General features: G+C 42.9%; 1 protein-coding gene across 1 annotated transcript in view; it reads left to right on the top strand.

The window, feature by feature from the left end:
• LOC143986794 (uncharacterized) overlaps positions 1 to 16,441 on the top strand; it is a 94,023-nt gene extending 77,582 nt beyond the window's left edge. Inside the window, exons 4-6 of the mRNA XM_077485201.1 lie at positions 8,851 to 8,926; positions 10,239 to 10,536; positions 16,175 to 16,441. Of these exons, the coding sequence (XP_077341327.1) occupies positions 8,851 to 8,926; positions 10,239 to 10,536; positions 16,175 to 16,325 (525 nt within the window). The 3' untranslated portion in view covers positions 16,326 to 16,441. The remainder of the gene's footprint in view (positions 1 to 8,850; positions 8,927 to 10,238; positions 10,537 to 16,174) is intronic.
• The last annotated feature ends 4,650 nt before the right edge of the window (positions 16,442 to 21,091 follow it).

The raw sequence follows: 21,091 nt of genomic DNA, 5'->3' as shown, positions 1-21,091 counted from the left end.
GACGTTTTTGAACATGAAAAGACAAAGGGAATGACGCTCAACAAAACGCAGGCTAGTTGGTAGACAGAACTTACAAGGAGTAACAGAATATAATCATTTGTGATTATGTTGGATTGTTGAACTAACAGTTCACCAAGAGTAATGGCCTAGGGTAGATTACAGAGACAGGCTAGTTTTCTAATAAGCCACTGGTAGAGTTTTATCGACTAACCAGAATAGTAGAGGACATCTACTGTAGGTGGTGTGTCTAATAGACAGAATTGGGCTAACAAAATACACATATGAAGGTGTGGTTGTTGTTACTAGTTATGAGCTGTTATATACTGGTGGGTGATGTTGAAGTTCTGTACTATTAGTTTATAGAAAGGGTCCTGGCAAGGTTAAGTTGTTTGGCAACGCAAAAAGGGGTTGCCTTAGGGGAGACAGAGGAGTGGAGGTGTGGAGAGCTTCCAAACCATAGAAGGGGAAAGACAAGAGGAGGAAAGACAATAGGAGGCAAGAGGAGAGAGGAGAAGAGAAGAAAAGGAGTCCACAGGGTCAACCTAAGAGCCAGTGCGAGGTGTAGTAAGAACAACTTGATGTCAGCTACCACGGCAAGAGGACAGTGTCGTCAATCTCTTTCTACATCTGCCATCTTGGCATGTATCATGGCACGGTTCATCCTGTGCTTTGCCTTAGCTACTATATCCAAGCTTTTGCTATAGTTTGTTTTGCAGCTGTAAGGAATTAGACAAGAAGTTTGAATTGGTTACGTGATAAAAAGTCAAGTCTCAAGGAAGTGTAGTGGTTGGATCTGGCTGCACCAACATTTCAAAGATTCTGGAAGCAAGAGCGAAAATGTCATTCCAGAAGGTTTTGGACTATGGGCAGGTCCACCAAATATGCAGATGAGTACTCTGTTCCGAACAGCCACGAAAACAAAGAGCTGAGTACGAGGGGACAAATTTAGCTACTCTGGATGGTACTAAGTACCAGCAGGTCAGCACTTTATAGTTAGCTCAAATTAGCATTTTTTTAAATTTACCTGTGTTTTTTCTACAGGTAGTAGTGACAAAGTGAAACAAATAAATGTTTGATTTAAACTCTATACTGTTTTCTCAAAGCGTTTTTTCCCTTTGTATAGTGTGAATTAATATATTTAATATTTAATATTAATACTTTTTTCTGACTGAAAGGTAAGACAGTCTATTTACTTCTGGTATACCTGAGCATGACTGTAGTGTTTCTAAGCTCCAAAATTCAGCAAGAATGATTTTTCTCTTTGTAGCTTGATATGGCGCATTGGAGTGAACAATTGATACAAGAAACAATTGGTTTTGTTTCTACTGTGTTACAGTTATTGACAGACCTCATTATATTTGTCATTTTTAAAGCGCTAGTGAACTGCAAAAAACAACTTCTCCCTGCAAATGAAGGTTAATAGTGTACATAACATACTAGCACATTATGAAAGACTTACCTGAAAACGAAGCCCCCCAGTGGTGCGCTGTAAACGCGGACATAGCTTCCATCTTCCCCCAGTCTTCCTTCCGGCTTCACAGGCTGTGACGATTGACTGGCCAAGCCACGATGAAGTCACACCTGTGCATGCAAGCTTTATGGACAAAAAGGCATCCAATGAGAGCACAGTGCACTTACACAGTCACTGGTGCTGCTAAAGTAAATATTTCCTAAACGGTGCACATTTAGGAGATATTTACTGTACCTACAGGCAGGGCTTTTTTTCTGCCGGAACGCACCAGGACGCTGTTCTACCACCTCTGCCAGAGCACTCCTTCCTCCTAATCTGTATAGCCTGCTACCCGCAGCTGCGGAGGGATCAAATACAGGGACACCTCCGCCAGAGTACTTTCCCCGTATCCTCTGTGTACTCCTCCTTAGGGATGGATGAACGATTAGGCCCGAGCATAAGTTTGAACAATATGCGGTGTTAGAGGCAAATTCAAAAGCCACCGGAATACCGTTAAAGTCTATGGTACACCAACATGAAAAATCAAATATGCTAATTTTAAAGGCTTATATTCAAGTTATTGTCATAAAAAGTGTTTGGGGACCCGGGTCCTGCCCCATGGGACATGTATCAATGCAAAAAAGAGTTTTAAAATGCCTGCTTTTTCGGGAGCAGTGATTTTAATAATGCTTAAAGTGAATCTTTTTCTGCGGCCTGCCAGGTTGTGTGCTCGGATAAGGGTCTGGCATGGATTTTGGGGGGCAGGGGGCCCATCTTTTTTTTCTTTGGAGCAAAGTTCCCCTTAAAATCCATACCAGACCCTTCGGGTCTGGTATGGATTTTGGGGAGACCCTACGCCATTTTTTTTTAAAATTTGGCGCATGGTTTCCCTTAATTTTCATACCAGACCTGAAGGGCCTCTGATATGGATTTTGGGGGTTACCCCTACGCAATTTTCTTTTTAATTTTTGGTTCAAGGTTCCCCTTAATATTCCTACCAGACCCAAAAGGCCTGGTAATGGACTGGGGGGGGGGGGGGGGGGATCCATGCCGTTTTTTTCTCTGAGTTTTATCATTACAGCCGCGATCAGTTTAAAAATGACTTTTTTCCTTTAGAAATGTCATTTTGCTGTGATACTGTTCTAAACACGGCAAAATCGCGCCACTTTACAAGCATACTATAGACACCCCCCAAGCATGATATTTAAAGGAATATTTTATTTTTATTGTTTCACTTTAAGCATTATTAAAATCACTGCTCCCAAAAAAATAGCCATTTTTAAAACTTTTTTTGTATTGATACATGTCCCCTGGGCCAGGACCCAGTCCCCAACACTTTTTATGACAATAACTTGCATATTAGCCTTTAAAATCAGCACTTTTGATTTGTCATGTTCATGTCCTATAGACTTTAAGGGTGTTTGTGTGTTCTTCTGAATTTTTTGCCTGTTGGGATGTTCCGGTGCGAACCGAACAGGAGATGTTCGACTCATCTTTACTCCTCCTCCTATGTAGCCAGCTGTGCGCTGCCTATCATAAACACCGCTCTCAGCCCTGAGTGGTCTAAAGGCTGCAGCTTGTGAGAGCAGAAGGCAGATCTGTTCTGTACTCCGCCCCCCCCCCCCCCCCTCTCAGTGCAGACCGACCATCTGTGACCGGTTTTCTAGTCTTAACAAAATGCTGCTGAATGGGGCTGTGCTGCTGTTTCTCTTTGTTGGACTGGGCTGGGTGGTCTTTTTACTGGGCTGGGCGGTCTATTTGCTGGACTGGGCTGGGTGGTCTTTTTACTGGGCTGGCTGGACAGTCTTTTTTCTGGACTGGGTGGTCTTTTTGCTGGACTGGATGTTTTTTTTTCTGGACTGGGCTGTCTTTTTACTGGGTTGGATGATCTCTTTGCTGTGCAAGGCGGTCTCTATGCTATACTGGGCTGTGGCTGTCTCTTTGCTGTAGCTGGACCTGGTTGTCTCTCTGGGCGGTCTTTTTACTGGGCTGGGCTGGGGGCGGTCTTTTTACTGGGCTGGGCAGTCTTTTTGCTGGACTGGGTTGTCTTTTTACTTGGCTGGGTGGTCTTTTTGCTGGCCTAGGCTGAATGGTCTTTTTGATGGACTGGGTGGTCTTTTTTACTGGACTGGGCGGTCTTTTTACTAGGTTGGATGGTTTCTTTGCTGTGTTGGGCGGTCTCTTTGCTGTACTGGGCTGTGACTGTCTCTTTCTGGAAATTGGCTGCCTCTGCTATACTCCGCTGTGGCTGTCTCTTTTCTGTATCTGGACTTGGCTGTCTCTTTGCTTTACTGGACTTGTCTGTCTCTTTGCTATACTGAGCTGTGGCTTTTTCTGTATATTTCAATTTTTTTGCACATTTTACTGCACTGCTTTTTATTAAATTCCATACATACTTGTTTAGCACCTAAATTATACTCGGCCCCCTTTTCTCTAAAGGGGTGGTTCTAGGGGACAGTTTGGGGGGAGGTTTTAGGGGTGGGTAGGGGCATGACCTAGGAGGGGGGGGGGCAGCACATCCCTAAGGCCGCGTACACACGGGCGGACTGTTCGCCCAACCTTGTCCGCTGAACAGTGTTTGGGCGGACAGTCCGTCCGTGTGTGGGCTTTCAGCGGACAGTTTCAGCAGACAGTTGGACGGACAAAGTCTTTCGGAAATTCCGAAAAACTGTCCGCTGAAACTGTGTTTGAGCGAACAGTCCGCCCGTGTGTAGGCTACTTTCGAAATGAGCAAACTGTTCCCGCTCGGAAAGTCCGCCCATTTCGAGCGCGTGTACAGGTAGGCGGGGCCCGCGAAGGAGACGTCGCGGGCTCCACCGCCTGGAATGGGCTTAAAGGGGAACCCCAACGCCGAAAAAAATCGGCATGGGGGTTCCCCCAAAGTCCACACCAGACCCTTGTCCGAGCACGCTACCCGGCCGGCCAGGAAAGGGGGGGCGAGCGAGCGCGCCCCCCCTCCTGAGCCGTACCAGGCCGCGTGCCCTCAACATGGGGAGGTGCCTTGGGGAAGGGGGGGCCGCGCGGCCCCCCCACCCCAAAGCACCTTGTCCCCATGTTGATGAGGACAAGGGCCTCTTTCCGACAACCCTGGCCGTTGGTTGTCGGGGTCTGCGGGCGGGGGGCTTATCGGAATCCGGGAGCCCCCTTTAAGAAGGGGGCCCCCGGATACCGGCCCCCCACCCTATGTGAATGAGTATGGGGTACAATGTACCCCTACCCATTCACCTGTGAAATAAAGTACAAAAAAAAACACAACACAGGGAAAAAATATTTTATTGCACAGCTCCGGGGGTCTTCCGTCTTCGGGGGTCTTCTCGCCGGACTCCTCCGCTATCTGTGTGTAGCTCTTTTACTAGCGGAGGAGTCCGGCTTTCTTCCTCCCCGCCGCCGGCCTCTTCTCCCGACTTCGGGGGTCTTGTCCCCCTCTTCGGTTCTTCTGCCGGGCCACCGCGCCTTCTTGTAGCTCTTTTGCAGGCGGTGGCCCGGTCTTCTGTCGCCGCTGCCTTCCGTTCTGTCGCCGCCTTCGGTTCTTCTGCCGGGCCACCGCGCCTTCTTGTAGCTCTTTTACAGGCGGTGGCCCGGTCTTCTGTCGCCGCTGTCGTCGTCGCCGCCGCCGCCGCCGCCTTCCGTTCTTGTTCTTCTTCTTGTTCTTCTTCTTCTTCTCCTGGAGATGTTGACTCGACGAGCTCTCCGGCCGGAATGCCAGAGCCGCGCTGTGCGGTCACTTATATAGTGACAATGGGGCGGTGTCACATGGTATATGTCACATGGGTTGGTCACATGGGTTGATGTCACATGGGGACTATGACATCGTAAGGGGGCGGGGTCACCATGTGACCAACCCATGTGACATATACCATGTGACACCGCCCCATTGTCACTATATAAGTGACCGCACAGCGCGGCTCTGGCATTCCGGCCGGAGAGCTCGTCGAGTCAACATCTCCAGGAGAAGAAGAAGAAGAACAAGAAGAAGAACAAGAACGGAAGGCGGCGGCGGCGGCGGCGACGACAGCGGCGACAGAAGACCGGGCCACCGCCTGTAAAAGAGCTACAAGAAGGCGCGGTGGCCCAGCAGAAGAACCGAAGGCGGCGACAGAACGGAAGGCAGCGGCGACAGAAGACCGGGCCACCGCCTGCAAAAGAGCTACAAGAAGGCGCGGTGGCCCGGCAGAAGAACCGAAGAGGGGGACAAGACCCCCGAAGTCGGGAGAAGAGGCCGGCGGCGGGGAGGAAGAAAGCCGGACTCCTCCGCTAGTAAAAGAGCTACACACAGATAGCGAAGGAGTACGGCGAGAAGACCCCCGAAGACGGAAGACCCCCGGAGCTGTGCAATAAAATATTTTTTCCCTGTGTTGTGTTTTTTTTTGTACTTTATTTCACAGGTGAATGGGTAGGGGTACATTGTACCCCATACTCATTCACATAGGGTGGGGGGCCGGTATCCGGGGGCCCCCTTCTTAAAGGGGGCTCCCGGATTCCGATAAGCCCCCCGCCCGCAGACCCCGACAACCAACGGCCAGGGTTGTCGGGAAGAGGCCCTTGTCCTCATCAACATGGGGACAAGGTGCTTTGGGGTGGGGGGGCCGCGCGGCCCCCCCTTCCCCAAGGCACCCCCCCATGTTGAGGGCACGCGGCCTGGTACGGCTCAGGAGGGGGGGCGCGCTCGCTCGCCCCCCCTTTCCTGGCCGGCCGGGTAGCGTGCTCGGACAAGGGTCTGGTGTGGACTTTGGGGGAACCCCCACGCCGATTTTTTTCGGCGTTGGGGTTCCCCTTTAAGCCCATTCCAGGCGGCGGAGCCCGCGACGTCTCCTTCGCGGGCCCCGCCTACCTGTACACGCGCTCGAAATGGGCGGATTTGCCTCCTTACGTGGGCGAGTCCGTTCATTTCAAAAGTTGAGCGAACTGTTTGGCAAACAGTTCGCTGAAACAGTCCGCTCGTGTGTGGGCAAGTCCGCTCATGCAAATTTTGAGCGGACTGTTTGCCGAAACTGTTTGACGAACAAGGTTGGGCAAACAGTCCGCGCGTGTGTACGCGGCCTCACTGACAGAATTGTGAAGACAATTTTCAAATTCAAGGTGGGACTTTGAAGGTGCCAGCAATGTGGAGACACAAATTACTTAAAATATACTTTATTCCAACATGTATCATTAGTTAAAACACATCACTGTAGAACAAATGGGTGGTAGTCACCACCAACACACCGTATAGAGACTTTTGTACAACTATATAAATACATCAAACTTGTGTAGAACATTGAAGATCTTTTATAAACAGTAATTATTGTTCAATACAGCGAATCAGTAGTTTCTTCAGTGTGTTTAAAACAGTGCTAACCCAGTACTGTGCTGCATTACAATGAATTTCAGTATGGTGGGTATGATATGTGCAAATGTGTTGGATGGGGTGGGTAGTAGTGGGGTGCCCATTTCCCTGGAGATGTGTTTACGCTAAAACTTGTATTTTGGTTTCAAACAAGAACTGGTGGATTAAAAATCCACATTTTTTTTACTATTACTTAAATGAGAAGTACATCCAAAGCTTGATTGGCTGTACTTCCCCTGTGGACCACAGGAGTGCAGTTCCTTCTGCACTCCTGTGACCCATTTTCAATTCACGGCGGGCTGAAGCACACTCAGCTAACGTTTCAAAGCCGCTCCAGGCTCGGGAAAGATGATCCTCCCACATGTCTGGACCGGAACTCTCAGTCCTCACTGCCTCCTCCACAGCCCAGCGCTCCAGTGAGCAGTGGAAGGGGCAGAGCAGAAAGCGGTGACTAACAGTTACCAGCTCTCTGCTCAGGAAGCTCTGAGAACTGTGTGATTGGTGGTGTTTGATCACTCAGTTCTCAGTGTTAGAGACGGCGGGGAACAGATGCAGCATCAGATCGATGTATTTCTGATGGTTAGATTCACCATTTCTTTTTGTCTTGTCACCTTCACCTGTCATCATTGTCACTAACGATGAACTAAGCTTTAACATTTTAAGTTTCATATCACTTTTTATCTCAGTGGCAATTAACCGGTTCCCAACCAGCGCACACCGATGTATGTCGGCAGAATGGCACAGGCATGCATATTGGCGTACAAGTACGTCCAATCTTTAATTCTGCCCTGCCATCGTGCTGGTCGGGACCCCCGTGAGTCCGGTCGTGGGTTCTGCAGACTCGATCGCTGCGGGCATACCGGCGATCGTCTCACGGGGCGGCTGAATGGAGAGATGCCATTGTAAACAGCATCTCCCCGTTCTGCCTAGCAACAAGTGATGCTGATCTCTGCTCCATGTGATTGGAGCAGAGATCAGTGTTCACCAAATGAAAGCCCAGCCCCCAACAGTTAGTAACACACCCCTAGGAACACTAAACCCCTACACTGCCACCCACTGGTCAACCCCTTCACTGCCAGTGTCATTTACACAGGAATCACTGCATTTATATAGCACTGATTGCTGTATAAATGACAATGGTCCCAAAAATGTGTCAAAAATGTCCGATGTGTCCGCCATAATGTCGCAGTCACAATAAAAATCGCTGATCGCCGCCATTACTAGTAAAAAAAAATGATTAATAAAAATGCCATAAACTATCCCCTATTTTGTAAACACTATAACTTTTGCACAAACCAATCAATGATTGCTTATTGCGATTTTTTTTTACCAAAAATATGTAGAAGAATACGTATCGGCATAAACAGAGGGAGGGGAAAAAATATTTTTTTATATATTTTTAGGGATATTTATTATAACAAAAAGTAAAAAATAATGCGTTTTTTTTCAAAATTGACGCTCTATTTTTGTTTATAGAGCAAAAAATTTAATCCACAGGGGTGATCAAATACCACCAAAAGAAAGTTCTATTTGTGGGAAAAAAGGACATCAATTTTGTTTGGGAGCCAAGTCGCATGACCGCGCAATTGTCAGTTAAAGCGAAGCAGTGCCGAATCGCAAAAAGTGGTCTGGTCTTTGGCCAGCAAAATGGTCCGGGGCTGAAGTGGTTAAGCATAACCTTAGGTTCATCCGAACCCAGGGGAAATTGTCACATGATAGCAGGCTTCTGGCCCAATTAGCTGCACCAATGGAACTCCCTGCCCAGCAGCTGCATGTTACAAAGGGGTTGGAATGCTGGGTGATGTCACCATATACATATGACCATTGGCCATATGACTAAAACATATTTTTGGTTTTACTTAGCCTTTATTGACCATCTATATTTCAAAAATCGAAGAGCAAATTCACCGCCATATTTTCTAGGTTTTATATTGATTCATTTTTAATGGTTATGAATACACAAACCTATGAATTCAAACAGCAGACACAGTCAAAATCAGTTTTATGCTGCACCTAACATTTTGTTTATTTTCCACACATTTTCCTTTAGGTGGATTTCTGTAAAACCTACTGAATCATGAGAAAGATATTTCTACACATCGTCACCTTCTTGGGAATCCTCTGTGGAGTTTCTGCCATGCGTGTGACCTGTACGTTTAGAACTGGCATTAATGTTGTAATAATATATGAATCCGGCATAAACCACATATACTGTATATGATCAGATATAGACGCATATGGCAAGATGATAGATAGATAGATAGATAGATAGATAGATAGATAGATAGATAGATAGATAGATAGATAGATAGATAGATCGATCTGAGGATGCCCTATAGATCTGAGGATTATCTATCTATCTATCTATCTATCTATCTGTCTATCTATCTATCTATCTTATCTGTCTTATCTATCTATCTAATCTATTCTATCCTATCTATCTATCTATCTATCTAATGTATTCTATTCTATCTAATGCATTCTATCTATCTAATCTATTCTATCTATCTATCCTATCTATCTAATCTATTCTATCCTATCTATCTAATCTATTCTATCTATCTATCCTATCTAATCTATCATAAATCAATAGCTAGAAAATATGCTTAAAATGTATTTAAAAGGTATGTTTTTGTAATTAATTTGCACTTTTAGGGCAGATGGTGCCCACCCAGACAACTCTGGCAGATAAACAAAAAGAAATGCAAATTCATAGATAAATAGGATTCTATCTCTCTATCTCCTGTTTACATTCCTTGTAATAGGAATAAAAGTGACACCATTTTTTTTTAAAGAATAGTGTAAAAATAAAAAATAAAAAGGTAAAATAAATAAGAAAAATAAAATAAAAAAAATGAAACGCGCACCATCCTGCTCAGCTCGCGTGCAGAATTGAATATGAAAACGGTGTTCAAACCACACATGTGAGGTATTTCCACGATCTGTAGAGCAAGAACAATAATTCTAGACCTCCTCTGTAAATCAGAATACGCAACCAGTATAATTTTTTAAACGTCACCTATGGAGACTTTTAAGGGTAAAAGTTTGTTGCCATTCCACGAGCGGGCGCAATTTTGAAGTGTGACATGTTGGGTATCAAATTACTCAGTGTAACATTATCTTTCACAATATAAAACTAAAATGGGCTAACTTTACTGTTGTCTTATTTTTTTATTAAAGAAGTGTATTTATTCCCTAAAAAGTGCACTTGTAAAACCGGTGCACAAATACGGTGTGACAGAAAGTATTGCAACGACCGCCATTTTATTCTCTAGGATGTTAGAAAAAAATATATAATGTTTGGGGTTCTAAGTAATTTTCTAGAAAATAAAATGTTTTTAACTTGTAAACACCAAATCTCAGAAAGAGGCCCGGTCCTTAAAGTGACACTAAAGGTTAATTTTTTTTTTTTTAAATAACAAACATAGTAATATGGTGCTCTACTTTCACATTGTCTAACAGATCGGAATGTTGCCCTTCAAGGTCGAGCAACTCAGTCCACAATTATAAACGATGTCCGCTATGGCTTCTTGTCAGCAGCAATAAATGCAATAGATGGGAACCAGGATACAGACTTTTACCATGGTTCCTGCTCACATACAGACAGTAACCTGTCTCCTTGGTGGAGGGTGGACCTCCTGAAACCATACAAAATTGCCTACATCAAAGTCACTAACAGAATCAATTATGGTTGGAGAATAAATGGTGCTGAAATTCTCATTGGAAACTCTCTGAGTGACAACGGAAACCATAATCCCAGGTAAGGACGATGTTTGCATATTATTCCCCTTTAACCACTTCAGTTCTCATTTCTATATACTGTACACCTTATGGACCACAGAAGTTTTTGCATTTCTGCTATGGGGCTTTGATAACTTTCTCATTACTTAAAGTGGAACTTTACTCATAACAATTTAATAAAAATACTGTTCTTTAACAAGGAACATACATTCCACATTATAATAATTATGCTACTCTACCAAAAAGAGTGTGTGCTTCCAGCATTGGTACTGTCTCTTCTTGCTGGAGGCTGCCATTTTGCTGAAGCTGAACAGCAGTAAATCTTTAGGTTGTCAGCAGATCAGCCTCTATAAATTTTGCACGGTGCCTAAAAATAGAGAGCAACTGAGCATGAGCAGAGCAGGGAGAGACTGGTATTACTGGATTTTAAACAATATTGGCACTTATTTTTAATGTTTTACATAGCTATACCGTTTCAAATCGAAATTCAGATGAGTTTTCATTATTCAGACATTCAGATTTATCCGAAATTACAGAATTACAATGCTAACGAATTCAAACGAAATTCAAATCAAATTTGAAAAATGACATTTTGTGACCTGACTTTGGGGCACTGTAACTCAGGGTCACTTATAGCTAGAATTTTGAGATGTTGTAGTGCTGGTTCTACTGTGTTTGCATATCAAATTTGGGGTTTCTAGCTATAAGTGGCCCCGAGATACGTGGCCCCAAATTCGGGTCACAAAATGTCATTCTCTTCTGCAGAAAAGTACTTGAGATATTGTCCATATCTCGGGGTCACTTGGTGCTAGGAACCAACTTGTGGCAGGTGATGTGGCAAGTGGACAATCCACAACTTGGTCATGTGGCACTCATGGCAGGTCACGTGGTACTCGTGGCAGGTGTCATGGCAAGTGGACAATATACACAACTTGTGGCAGGTGACGTGGCAAGTAGACAATGACATACAGCATATGTACTTGCCTTGCGATCGACATCCGTGACTTCTTCAATCAGGCATGCTAACAACTTTATTGATGTGATAAATATAAATAAAATAAGATGTGTGTTTTTTTTTTTTGCACTGGTACACTTCAAGTATGAGAAGTTGATGTAACAGATATATATATAAGTAAGTAATTAACCATCTTCCAAAATTTCTAATTCAAATGGAAAAGATTAAAAAAATATATAATTTAATAGAATAAAATAGAAAGAATATACAACCATCTTCTGAAATTCAAATTTCAAATAGAATAAATTTGAATTTCGAATAGTATGAATTCACATTTTTTAATTAATTCATTTTAAATTTGGATAGAAAACATTATAATAAAATAGAAAATAGACTAGAAAAACGATAGAACAGAACAGAATAGAATATTTTAGTTTTTCCAGTCTATTATTTTATATTCTATTCAAATCTTTTCTATTAAAATCAAAATCATTATATTCTAAATTCGAATTTCGGAAAATGGTGGTTTTATAATACATATATATTTCTTTCTGACATTCGAATTTCGTATAGAATGAATTTGAATTTGAATAGAAAAGATTAGAATGGAAATAGAGAATAGACTAGAAAAACAATAGAATAGAATAGAATAAAGATACTATCTATTTCATTTTTAATTTCTTTTGCAGATTACTATTTGTTTCCATAAGATTTCCTGCAGACTATTAGTATCTATTTTGTTTTCTCACCAGACCTCCTGCAGACTATTAGTATTGATTTCTTTTTCTTTTTTTAGCAGATCTCCTGTAGACTATTAACAGCCATTTCACTTCTTTTTTTTCAGATCTCCTGCAGACTGTTAGAATCAGAATCAATTTCATATTTTTTTTTGCAGATTACTATTTATTTCCATCAGATCTCCTGCAATATATTAACATCTATTTCATTTTTTTGCAGATCTCCTGTAGACTATTAGCATCTATATCTAAAGGAAATGGCTGTTCTAATGCAAAAAAATGTAAATGAAATAGATGCTAATAGTCTGCAGGAGATCTGCAAAAAAAGCTGTGAAATGGCTGTTAATAGTCTACAGGAGATCTGCTAAAATAGAAAAATATTCTAATAGTCTGCAGGAGATTTGGTGAGAAAACAAAATAGATGCTAATAGTCTGCAGGAGATCTGCAAAAAAATGAAATAGATGCTAATAGTCTGCAGGAGATCTTATTAAAACAAATGGTAATCTGCAAAAAAATTACAAATGAAATAGATAGTATCTATGTTATATTATGTTCTATTGTTCTAGTCTATTCTCTATTTCTATTCTAATCTTTTCTATTCAAATTCAAATTCATTCTATACGAAATTCAAATGTCGGAAATATATATATATATAACCATCTTTCGAAATTCGAATTTAGTATATAATTATTTCGATTTTAATAGAAAAGATTTTAATAGAATATAAAAGAATGGACTAGAAAAACAATAGAACAGAACAGAATAAAATATAATAATAATGTTTTTCTAGTCTATTTTCTATTTTATTATAATCTTTTCTATCCAAACTTAAAATTAATTAATTTAAAAATTTGAATTCATACTATTTGAAATTCAAATTTATTCTATTCAAATTTGAATTTCAGAAGATGGTTGTATATTCTTTCTATTTTATTCTATTAAATTATATATTTTTTCTATTTGAATTAGAAATTTTGGAAGATGGTTACTTACTTATACTTACTTATATATATATCTGTCACATCAACTTTTCATACTTGCAGTGTACCAGTGCAAAAAACACACATCTTATTTCATTTATATTTATGGTATCAATGAAGTTGTCAGCATGTCTGATTGAAGAATTCACAGATGTCGATCGCAAGTGCATATGCTGTATGTCATTGTCCACTTGCCACAAGTTGTGTATTGTATTTGTCCACTTGCCACATCACCTGCCACAAGTTGTGTATTGTCCACTTGCCACAACCCCTGCCACGAGTGCCAGGTGACCTGACATGAGTGCCATGTGGTCGGCCACGAGTGCCATGTGCCAAGTTGTGAATTGTCCACTTGCCACATCACCTGCCATGAGTGCCATGAGTGCCATGTGACCGGCCACGAGTGCCATGTGACCAAGTTGTGGATTGTCCACTTGCCACATCACCTGCCACCAAGTGACCCCAGATATGGGCAATATGCCAAGTACTTTTCTGCAGCAGAGAATGACATTTTGCGACCTGAATTTGGGGCCACATATCTCGTGGTCACTTATAGCTAGAAACACCAAATTTGGTATGCAAACATAATAGAAATAGCACTACAAGATCTTTAAAATTTGGGGTTTCTAGCACCAAGTGACCCCGAGATACATGGCCCCAAATTTGGGTCACAAAATGCCAAGCCCTTTTCTGCAGCAGAGAATTACATTTTGCGTCCCGAATATGGGGCCACATATCTCGGGGTCACTTATAGCTAGAAACATCAAATTTGGTATGCAAACACAATAGAACTAGCACTACAACATTTCCAAATTTGGGGTTTCTAGCTTCAAGTGACCCCGAGATACATGGCCCTAAAATCGGGTCACAAAATATTTTCGTATCCGTTTGAAATAGTTTCGAATGCGGTTGAAATAATTTCGAATCATGTTGAAATAATTTCGAATCCGGTAGAAATATTTTCGAATTTGGTTGAAATATTTTCAAATGCAACCGATTTTTCAAATTCGATAGAAAACTAAACGAAATCCAAAAACAAATTTAAGGAATTTAACGAATATAACTAAACTAAATTAATTAACTAACTAATTAAGACGAAACAAAACTAAACAAATTTTTTCCTTTTGCACATGTCTATTCTATGCATAAAGGTGAAAAACCTTCTGTGATGCAGCACCCCCCCCAAAGCCCACCTTTTACTTACCTGAGCCCAATCTTTCCAGCGTCGATCATGAGCCCAGCAGCTCCAGCTGCTGTCTCGGGTCCTCATTGGATAGAATGATAGCAGCGGGATGACATGGTAACAGGGGGCTGGGGCCCGAGTCCTGCTGTCTGTGTCTATTGACGTAGCAGCAGTACTCGGAATCGAGCGTGCACCCAGGGAGAGTGGGTCAGTGTGGGGGCACTCACCGAAGAGAAGGAGCCAGGACCACTGCTGGGGGACCCCAGGAAAGGACGACCGGGATGATCTTTGCAAAACTCTTGCACAGAGCAGGAAAGTATAGGCATGTTTGTTATTTTAGGGGAAAAAATCACTTTAAGTCCTAATAACTACCTACCACATCATGGACTTATCTCTATAATTATATATGACAGGTTCATAGGTGTGTGCAGCCTATTGCATTAGGGTGTGCTCTCCAAATCTTAAAAACACACACATAGAAAGGTGTGATAATGCTAATGTGTACAGGGTGTTTAGGGTGTGACCAGGTATACTCAGCGCACCCTGTGTGCACACCTATGGACAGGTTTATGGCTCTGCCTGAGGATACACTCCCCACTCGTGTCTGTGAGAGAGGAGAGAAGTACAGAGAGCAGCTATGTGCAGCCCAGTCAAGTTCCTCCACCCCAAACTCACTCATCCATGTCTTTATGGACCTTGCTTTTCTCACTGGTGTGCAGTCATATTGGAACAGGAAGGTGCCATCCCCAAACTGTTCCCACAAAGTTGGGAGCCTAAAATTGTCCAAAATGTCTTGGTATGCTGACGTTTTAAGAGTTCCCTTCACTGGAACTAAGGGGCCAAGCCCAACCCTTGAAAAACAACTACATCCCAAAATCCCTCCTTCACCAAATGATTTGGACCAGGGCACAAAGCAAGACCCATAAAGACATGGATGAGTGAAATTGGGGTGTAGGAACTTGACTGTCCTGCATGGAGTCCTGACCTCAACCCGATAGAACACCTTTGAGATGAATTAGAGCAGATACTGCGAGCCAGGCCTTCTCGTCCAACATCAGTACCTGGCCTCACAAATGCGTTTCTAGAAGAATGATCAAACATTCCCATAGACACACTCCTAAACCTTGTGGACAGCCTCCCCAGACGAGTTGAAGCTATTATAGCTGCAAAGGGTGGGCCAATGCAATATTGAACCCTACGGACTAAGACTGGGATGCCATTAAAGTTTATGTGTGTGCTGTTGTGATATGGCTGAACCAGAGTGACTCCATCTTTATTGGTTCATATAAGATTAACTTGGGTTAACCTATAAGTTAGTTTAAACTCTGTATTTACAGACTGTAGCAGTTTTCCTATAAAGCATACATATAAGAAAATATAGCTTACATAAGCAGCTTTATTCTGTACTGTCTAAATAAAGAAATTGTGTTACAATATGTCTGGGCCACTTTAGCAGCAGCAGGGGATGGTCCTTAATGCTGTTATACACTGAGTGTAGGATGAATGATGAGGCTGCCTCAGGGGATGTGTCTATGGCAGTCTGGGCTCAGTGGAGGTGGGATTATGATGATGACTGTCACTTAACCTGAAAAACTAAGGACATCTAGTGGTCAAAAAGAAGTACTGTGGGGGAAAACGTCAGATTTGGAGATATTTGTAGATTGGAGATCTTTGAAGCTTTGCAGGAAAACATGCTTTTCCATTTTTTCTTTAATTGAGCTATTTAAAATAAATAAATGCAGGTATAACTATTGCTATCACTGTGGCTGTTATCATTAATATTAATAATTTAACTTCACAGGTGTGCAGTGATTACCTCTATCCCAGATGGAGCAACACATACCTTCTACTGTCATGGAATGACTGGCAGATACGTCAATATAGTTATTCGTGGAAAAAAAGAATATCTTCAATTATGCGAAGTTGAAGTCTGGACCGCCGACAGTAAATGAAAGGACCACTTAAAAAGAGCAACAGTTTAATACAATAATTAAAGTTAAAATGTATTGCCTTATGTGTCAAAAATCTGAATAATCAAATACTGCTTAATAAACAATGTTCAGCATTATGTGTGTGTTGTCAAATGTGTTATCAGAATTCCCTGTGCTCCTGTATACAGAGGAAACATGTTATGTGTGTTGGATTTAACTGCAACTACTAACAGGGAGTTAGGGGAACTACTATTCCAGATCCTAACCCCATTGCTCTCATTACCAATGATCAGAGACAGCAATAACATATAGAGGAATGAAGATCAGATGTGGGGATAACAAAAAGAGGAAATCCGCTGTATCTTCTTATAATAAATATGAAGCTTTGTGAAATATAAGGTATGTAGAGCTGGTAGAAGAATTAAAAAATAGAAGATGGTGGTAGAAAATAGATTTACAGAAGATTGAGGTGAAAGTTCTGAATAAAGGTCCTAAATATGTTTCAGGTAGAAATATTGATGTACAGAAATATGTCTGTAATTTGAATATAAAAAATAAATAAATAAAATAAATAAATAAAAAAGAATGTTCTCAGTGAAGAAGAACTCTATCATAGAATTAACAATATTCGATAGAAGATAACTATTTGGGAACTGGGTGACAAGGAATTTAAATTCGGTACCACGTCCCATTCATAAAAGTAAAAAGAGAAAGGGCAGGTGGGACTTTTTAAAGGTAGCACAATGTAGAATAAACAATCAATTTGAAATAATATACATTTTATTTAAACAATTCTTTAAAATCACAATGGACATTTACAAAAGTCACGTAATATTTCTTTGGACATGTAACAACCACTTCTTACTCTACACATTTCACTCAGAAGAGCTTCTTCGGGAGTTTTTGGAAGTGTCGCATGAAGTAATATATACTATAAAGAAAACAACAGTTGTAAATTAATATTAATATAAATTTATTTATATTTTTCTCTTTGGTTACAATAAGGTCCTTTGAGTTCTTGTAAAACCTTGGCATTCATCTATGTATCTATTAAATAGTCTTTTATGAATACAAGTAGGGATGGCCGAACTGTTAGCCCAGCGGTCGGTTCGCGGCGAATTTCGGCTGTTTGCGGTCCGCCCGATCGGCGGACTATTGCCGCTGTTCGCCCGGCGGACTTACGTGTTTACATCCATCATGTGGTACAGGACAGCCAATTGAGACATTACAGCACATGGACACTTGGACATTCCCCCTAACTTATAAATAGACCTGATCCGGCAGCCATTGTACATTCTTTCTACTGTCACTATAGGGAGAGGTTGCTGTGTGGAGCAGGGAGAGACTGCAGTGACCCGAATCGCTAGCTATTAGGTCCACAAAAGTCCTTTTAAGGACTGGTATGGTGTAGATGTAGTTCAGGATATAGGTTTGAGGCACTGCTATTCAAGTCATTGTTGCAGCAGATTGTCTTTTGTCAGTGCTGAGAGAGGGGCAGACAGGACGCTGTGTGTTGCAGAGAGGGACAGTCAGTTTAATCATTAGCTGTTACTATTAGGTCCACAAAAGTCCTTTTCAGGACTGGTATGGTGTAGTAGTACAGGATATAGTTTTGAGTGCAGTGCTATTCAAGTTATTGTTGCAGCAGCCTGTGTTTTGTCAGTGTAAATAAGGACACACAGGAAGCTGTGTGTAGCAGTGAGGGACAGTCAGTTTAATAATTAGCTATTACTATTAGGTCCACAAAGGTCCTTTCTAGGACTGGTATGGTAATAGAGTTGTACACGTATAATATTCTTTCTTCCAAATATAGAAAGAATATTATACTTGACTGCTGCCCTTCTGCTGCAGTAGTCCTTTAAGAGTATAGGGACTGAGGTACAGTCTGCTAATCACAACCTACTAGATCCACAAAGGTCCTTCTAAGGACTGGTAAGGTATAGCGTACTACAGTATATAGGGTTGAGTGAGGTACAGTCTGCTAATCACAACCTACTAGTTCCACAAAGGTCCTTCTAAGGACTGGTAAGGTATAGCGTACTACAGTATATAGGGTTGAGTGAGGTACAGTCTGCTAATCCTTAAGGACTGGTATAGGTCCACAATATATAGGGCTGAGGTGCACTACTGCTGACTGCTGCCCTATTCTGCAGCAGTCCTTTATCAGTATAGGGACTGAGGTACAGTCTGCTAATCACAACCTACTAGTTCCACAAAAGGTCCTTCTAAGGACTGGTAAGGTATAGTGTACTACAGTATATAGGGTTGAGTGAGGTACAGTTTGCTAATCACAACCTACTAGTTCCACAAAGGTCCTTCTAAGGACTGGTAAGATATAGTTTACTACAGTATATAGGGTTGAGTGAGGTACAGTCTGCTAATCACAACCTACTAGTTGCACAAAGGTCCTTCTAAGGACTGGTAAGGTATAGTGTACTACAGTATATAGGGTTGAGTGAGGTACAGTCTGCTAATCACAACCTACTAGTTGCACAAAGGTCCTTCTAAGGACTGGTAAGGTATAGCGTACTAGAGTATATAGGGTTGAGTGAGGTACAGTCTGCTAATCCTTAAGGACTGGTATAGGTCCACAATATATAGGGTTGAGGTGCACTACTGCTGACTGCTGCCCTATTCTGCAGTAGTCCTTTATCAGTATATGGACTGAGGAACAGTCTGCTAATCACAACCTACTAGTTGCACAAAGGTCCTTCTAAGGACTGGTAAGGTATAGTGTACTACAGTATATAGGGTTGACTGAGGTACAGTCTGCTAATCACAACCTACTAGTTCCACAAAGGTCCTTCTAAGGACTGGTAAGGTATAGTGTACTACAGTATATATGGTTGAGTGAGGTACAGTCTGCTAATCACAACCTACTAGTTCCACAAAGGTCCTTCTAAGGACTGGTAAGGTATAGCATACTAGAGTATATAGGGTTGAGTGAGGTACAGCCTGCTAATCCTTAAGGACTGGTATAGGTCCACAATATATAGGGTTGAGGTGCACTACTGCTGGCTGCTGCCCTATTCTGCAGCAGTCCTTTATCAGTATAGGGACTGAGAGTTTTGTCACAGGGTCATTTAAAAAATGACAGGCAGAGGAAGAGGCAGGCCCTTCCGCAGGGGTGGTAGGGGTAGGGCAGGAGCAATAGCCTTGAGCCAAAGTGGGAAATTGCAGAAGGTGCGTGCAATTACGTCAAAGGAAGCACCAGACTTGGTTGAGTGGCTCACTCAGCCTTACTCTTCTGCACCCTCCTCATCCTCTCGATCTGCACCCTCTTCTTCACTCTCTGCTATGTGCACCCCCAAAGACACTACCACCAACAACAACACCACATACCTTCCACTTGAGTCACAGGAATTATTTTCCGATCCATATCAAGACATTTCTGATGTGCAGCCACTCTTGGCATTGGATCAGGAAGAGGAGGTAGCAACAACCCCACTTAGCAGTCTGACGACAGTACCCAGATCAGCCCAAGGAGGAGGTTGGTCCCCGGTGTTGCTGCCTACTCCGAGATCTCTACTTATAGCGGTGGGGAAGGTGACGTCGATGATGACGTGTCTAGTGATGTCACGTGGGTGCCCACAAGAGAGGAAGAGGAGGGGAGTTCAGAGGGAGATATGGACCAGCAGATAGGGAGGAGAAGCAGGAAGAACTTACATTGCACAGGAGGGACAAAGCAGACTGCTAATGTATCAGGAGCGAGTCATCGACCATGTACGGTCACATCTGGCGCTCTCAGGACGCCGGCACATGGCTCTGCAATGTGGGCTTTTTTTAACGTGTCCGCTGCTGACAATAGTGTTGCCATGTGCAATCTTTGCAGTCAACGCATTAGTCGCGGTAAGCCCAACACTCACCTAGGGACGACCGCCTTAAGAAGGCACATGAGCTGCCATCACCGAGCCGAGTGGGAGCAACGGAACACACAAAGCCACACTCCAGGCTCTCACCATCCAGCCTCGTCTTCTACTTCTCCTTCTCTCTCCTCACAATTGTCCTCCGCTCCACCTTCCATCACACCAAGCTCACGTTTTTCTGCAAAAAGGCAGGCTTCCGTGGGCCTAATGTTTGAGCATAAAAAAATGATAACGCCGGATAACCCTCTTGCCCAACAGTTGACAGCTGGCTTGTCAGAACTGATAGCCCGCCAACTACTGCCATATAAACTGGTGGACTCGGAGGCCTTTCGAAAATTTGTGGCCATTGGAACACCGCAATGGAAGGTCCCAGGAAGGAAGTATTTCTCAGAGAAGGGCATCCCAGAGCTATATGGCCATGTTCAGCGGCAAGTGAATGTATCTCTGGCACATAGGGTCGGTGCCATGATACATCTGACCACAGAAACGTGGTCTAGCAAACACGGGCAGGGAAGGTATTTAACTTTTACTGCCCACTGGGTGAACCTTCTGACGGCCGTCAAGCATGTAACCTGTGGCCCCCGTGTAGATTTGTTTTTACCGCCACGGATTGCATGCAGGCCTGGCTCTTCTTCTCCTCCTCCTCCTACTCCATCCTCCTCCCTCTCCTCCTCGGCTGACTCCTCCTTTTCCGCTGCTAGCGTCTCTTCCGCTGCGCCACCCAAGCTTTCCAGAACCTATTCGAGATGCCAGGTGAGACGTTGCCATGCCGTGCTGCGTCTGTTGGGCTGGAAGCCAAGAGCCACACTGGCCCGGCACTCCTTTCAGCTTTGCATTCACAGGCAGATCAGTGGCTAACACCGCTCAATTTGACAGTTGGTAAAGTGGTGTGTGACAACGGTGCCAATCTGCTTAGCGCAT

This window comes from Lithobates pipiens, unplaced genomic scaffold, assembly GCF_037356315.1.
Source record: "Lithobates pipiens isolate NorthernLeopardFrog02 unplaced genomic scaffold, aLitPip1_a1.2 Scaffold_18, whole genome shotgun sequence".
NCBI classification, from domain to species: Eukaryota; Metazoa; Chordata; class Amphibia; order Anura; family Ranidae; genus Lithobates; species Lithobates pipiens.
This window is presented reverse-complemented; position numbering and strand designations above follow the sequence as displayed.